Raw genomic sequence first — 5,206 nt, 5'->3', positions numbered from 1 at the left:
TTATTGGACATCCTCAGAGTCTAAGCTCAACGACAAAATCAAGTCCCATGGAACTATAGTTTGCTTCTATTGAAATACCTTTCCTCTGGGATGAGATAAATTTCGAATGGTTTTCCAATCTCCCACTTTATATTGCACCTCCGTTAATTAAATTGTTGAAGACTTTGTAAGATGAAAAAATAGTTTAGAAACCAAATGAGCATCAATGCAAACTCCTTTCCTTTCAGCAAATCAGAAGGATCTTATTCCAAACAAAAAGAAACCCAAAATACAAATCAGGGACTGCTGCTACTTCTGAATGGTGCAAATCTTATTTGATAAACTAAAAATAAACAAGTACCAAAATAAATTACTATAAATACATTCGGAAGGATCAACTCTCCCTTCACACTTGAGATTCCGACAGCCTCCGTTAGGGATTTGATGGCTCAACTGCGTCCCTGTCCCCGTCCCGTCCCTATCCTCGTCCATGCGTGCAGGTGGCATTCGGTATCGGCACAAGGGACAAGTGTGATCTCTCTTCAGCCACTGGACAATGCAATCTACATGATACTGGTGAGCGCAGGGTAAACTAGTAATCAGTTCATCAACACATTCTACAAAGTCCTTGATACATATAGCACATGTTGGAGTCTCTCGGATAACATCTTCTTCCAAACTATCGAATCTCACTTTCTTCAAACCTTCAATCGAGGATCTAGATGCAGGAATAGTAAGAAGTGACATATATGTTCTTAGCAAGGACACCGTAGAAGCAGGCACAGGAGTGTCATAAATAGGGGAAGCATGTAAATTAACATTGATCGGTTCTCTTGCAACAAAATCAATGATATCCTGATAGTCGACACTACCTAATGAGCGAACACTGATGTGCAGTATTACCACAGTAATAGACAGCTGGGGGACAGCCATTCGAGCAAATTGAGTTATTATTTCCTCAAGAATCGGTGCCTGTTCTTCTAATGGAAGACCTACAGTAAGAAGTAACCAGCGCATGTTCATACTTGTTAAGAAATCGTGAGTGACAAAAACTGCTCTGCGACCTTGCAAGATACATTCATCATGAGTATAGTTTGCCGGATCATCATGCCAAAAGCGGCTTTGCGTGTAGAAAAATATTTTAAGCTCCTTATCCCGTCCTGGGGGCAATGTTGTTTGATATTGCCTTACTTGGCTCCTATATATATCCCTCCCTTGGGACATGCTTGAAGAACTGATATTAGAAGAAGAAAAACAGAGTTTAAATAACTTGTAGGAGTAGGTAAAGGAGTATCTTGAAGAACTGATGTTAAGGAGTATCAATCAATCAGTGGTATGTTGTACTAGCTGAAGATGAAGAGGACTATATATATAGCTAGCAAGCCCTAAATCGAAGAGGAGTACGTAAAGCCTATTTTCTATCAGGATTAGGAAAAGCTGCCTCCCTAAATCAGTAAGGAGTCCCAAACACCTAAAAAATAATAATAATAATAATAAAAGTTTGATGATTGTTAATTTCACACTAAGCCATAATAAAATAAAAAGAAAACTGATTTTGAATCTGATCCTTAGCTATAATGATTTCTAATACTGATGCCAGAGCCAGACTCCCAGTTAGGCTATGTTTGGTATGGCTGTTCTTTGAGAAAAAGCTGGCTTCTGCTTATTTCTGAGAATAAGTAGCTGAAAAGCAAAGTAGCTGAGTGTTTGGTAAACTGGCTTTTTATAAGTGCTGTCAGTGGCAAAAGCAGTGACAAAGTGTTTGGTAAACTCAAACTGGCTTGTGCTTTTTATTTGTAAAATGACCAAATTAGACATGAGAGATTATTTTGTCTTGATTATTTTTTTTTTAGAAGAGCCTTGATTATCTGGTAATACAATGTTGTTCAAATGCTTTTGTTATTATTTTTAATTTTTATTATGTCCTTATTAATTTTTGTTCAATTTTTATTACTCATGATGATCATATAATTAATATTGGATAATTTTAAAAATAACTTATACAAATATATTAGTAATATTAATAACAATTGGTTCTTGTCTCATTATCTAATTGCTTTCAAGAGTTCTGTAATATTTGGTTATGTCATATGCTTTGAGTAATGGCGAAGTAATCATTAACTTTCTAAATTCTGATTGTTCCCCTGAGATGCTACTTGAACCAGTCTTCGACTCATCTTTGTCTGCAGTACCAATTATCAGTAACCACATACTTACCATAGCCAATCCTTAACAACCAAATACACAGTTAACTCGCAATTGCAACCAAAGGAGATTCCAGGTCAATCTTCCCTGACCCAATCTCATAGAAATCACAGTGTGCTCAATGCTCAATAGTTCCTTAATTCACTGAAGCATTCATTCAAGGTCATGAAGCTGAAATGATTACGCAGGTCTAAAATGACCAAAATGACTTATTATTCAAATCCAAAACCTTTCCAAAGGATTCAGCATAAAAAATATCCAAAATACCTTAGATCACAATAAGAAAATCCTTGTTCTCTTATCATATTCTGTACATAAATGACACCAAGTTTTCCATCAGGTGAGTTCTTATTAAATAGAAGGCACTGTATGTTTCATCTCTGAATAACTTCAGCTTCCTTACAGCATCAAAACTTTGGCCTGACATATCCGACCTACGGAAAATCTACTGGTCATGTAAAACATCATCTAAGCTTCCATACTTCATGTACTCGTAAACTAAAAGCCGTTCTTCTCCTACTTTGCAGTATCCAAGGAGGGGAACAAGGTTTCGGTGCTTGATCTTCCCGATAGTTTCCATTTCAGCAGTGAATTCACGATCACCTTGTCCACTGATATGTATCAACTTCTTGATGGCAACAATGCTGCCATCCTTCAATTGGGCCTTGTATACATCACCAAAACCACCAGAGCCTATAAGACTGTCATTGTGGAAACCATTGGTAGCATCAAGAAGATCTGCAAAAGTGAGCTTTTGAAGTGGCTTCTCAAATGTGGAGAGGTTAATGCTTAATGCCTCTCGGGCACCCGTTAGCTTCCAGGCAGTACCGGAGTGGGAACGACTGTCCACATAAATGTCCAGACCTGAATCCTTCTTTTTTCGCCTTTTCTTGGTTTCAATTGCAACAATAAGCAAACCAAAGATGCAGAAAAGGGAAAACAGTAGCCCCATTGCCACACTGCCTGCCAGGGACGCTGGTCGATGAGATTTCTGGTGCCCATTTCCATTTGCCCCAGAAGCAGCTCCACAGGAATTTAGAGGGTAGCCACAAAGGCCTGAATTGTTCATAAATCTGTAAGCAGGGAATGTCTCAAACTGGCCTGAATCTGGAATCATTCCAGATAGATGATTGTTTGACAAATCGATCTCCATCAGCATGGAAAGGCTGACCAAAGACTGAGGAATACTTCCATCAAGGCTGTGGCTAGAGAGATCAAGAATGTTAAGGTCCTTCAATTTCCCAAGCTCTAGTGGGATTGCTCCAGATATATTATTATGGCCCAGATTCATAATATAGAGATAGTACATACTCCCAATCTCTTGCGTCGGAGATCGATCTGTGACGAGGGACACACGGATGTGTAGATCGACGTCGGGGCTGCGGTCTCTGATGACGGACGGAGATGGGGAGCGGTGACGGGGAGCTGCGAGGATGCGGCGGTGCGGGTGTGATGAGGGAGGGAGATGGGGGAGCAGGGGAGCTTCTGATGTTGCGGGTGTGATGAGGGAGAGAGATGGGGAACAGTGACGAGGAAGATATGAGCGTAGGGTTCAGCTGAAATTGTTTCAGCTTGGAAGGGTAAATTTCGGCATTTAGGATTTTTCATTAATCTACAGTAACTACCGCTACAGTGTTTCCGTGGCTTCTGGCTTCCGGAAGCTGCATTCTTCAGCTTCTGCTTATCTAAGGAAGCCACAGCAGCTTCTGAAAAAAGCTGCCAATAAGCTGTGTTACCAAACACCAATTTGAACCTGGCTTATAAGCACAGGAGCTGAAAAGCTCTACCAAACACAGCCTTAGTCTGCATTTCCAGACCCAGACCGAAGATGGCAATCGATAACCGACGACATACCAAAAACATGGAATTTGGAAAACCAATAAACCCAACATTCAAATTGAATATTCAGCAAAGCAATAATAATGAAAAATTCACCTATTTTGAATTCACGGTCAAGGCAGATCTTCAACTTCTATATATCTGCATTCAAAACATTAAAAGTTAAAAGAGACAAAAGAACATAGAGAAGAAGCCTGCACCTTTTGAGTTCGAGCGCTCCGGTCGATAGGGTTTCTTCCACGCTTGGTAATTCTTAAATATAGATGTTAAGCGGGCAAGAAAGTCAGGCCCATTCGAGTTCCAAGTCGGCCCGCACCTACTATCAGGCCCAACCAGGTTTAACGTAGACTTGTAACGTCTCCGCCTGCCCACTACGCCCACCAGTCTTTCTATCACCAATTACACTCCATAAGTCCATAGTAAGACCCCATTTAGTGCAGGAATATCCGAATAGAAAAAGGGTGCGGTTGTTGCAATCCGACTGTCTACTCAAATCGCCTTATACAATAACTTAAGATTAAATATTTCAATATTGACCCTATAATTAAAATTTCAGTAAAAAATAAAGAATTAATATCTTGTTCAAGTAAATCCAGAATTTACCTATGGGGTTTGGTCCAGTGGTAGCAAGCTGGTCCTGCATGTTGGGCGAACGCTACAGTGATACTCCTGGTAGTAAGGAGGTCACTGGTTCGATCATCCGCATGTGAAAAACACTCTATGGGGAGGGGTCTTACTCATGTTGCTCTCGGCCCCGGAGTGGTAGTCCCACCCGACCACCATTTTTGTAACAAAAAAAAAATCCAGAATTTGTATCCGGCCCAAACTCTAGGTTGGTTGTGCAAGTTGTAATAAGGTTTATCTTAGAGACAATCTCGAAGAATCTTATAGATATTCATTCATTGTACGACTACGTTTTCATGTACAACTTTAATTCTATGCTTTGTAATCCTCTATATAAAGAGACCCTTATTATCAATACAAGCACAACAAATTCTCTCTCAAATATCGATTCCCTAAAACACGTTATCAGCACGAAGCCCTAACCCTGAAAATCTCATTTTGTAGCCCTCAAATCCGAGCAACCACTGCTGCACACCTTGAAGCACACAATCCTAGAGGCCCAGAACTTGCGGCGGAGTCACTCCAACCGGCTGGAAAAGTACTGAACCGGCTCCCACAA

General features: G+C 40.3%; 1 protein-coding gene across 2 annotated transcripts; it reads right to left on the bottom strand.

The window, feature by feature from the left end:
• Positions 1–225: 225 nt before the first annotated feature.
• Positions 226–4,259, bottom strand: LOC112189025. Of its 2 annotated transcripts, XM_024328287.2 has the most exons (3): positions 4,120–4,259; positions 341–1,213; positions 226–241 (listed from the first exon to the last, which is right to left on the bottom strand). In XM_024328287.2, coding segments are annotated over exons 2-3 (864 nt in total). In that variant the 5' UTR covers positions 1,204–1,213; positions 4,120–4,259; the 3' UTR covers positions 226–240. The 2 variants fall into 2 exon arrangements, with proteins under 2 accessions (XP_024184055.1, XP_024184054.1); XM_024328286.2 differs by lacking the exon at positions 226–241 and having other exon boundaries at positions 274–1,213.
• Positions 4,260–5,206: the final 947 nt, after the last annotated feature.

The sequence above is a fragment of the Rosa chinensis genome, chromosome 2 (assembly GCF_002994745.2).
Source record: "Rosa chinensis cultivar Old Blush chromosome 2, RchiOBHm-V2, whole genome shotgun sequence".
Lineage (NCBI taxonomy): Eukaryota > Viridiplantae > Streptophyta > Magnoliopsida > Rosales > Rosaceae > Rosa > Rosa chinensis.
This window is presented reverse-complemented; position numbering and strand designations above follow the sequence as displayed.

Coding starts and splice junctions, on each gene's coding strand:
- LOC112189025 (XM_024328286.2), bottom strand. CDS start 1,203: ATGTCCCAAGGGAGGGATATATATAGGAGCCAAGTAAGGCAATATCAA.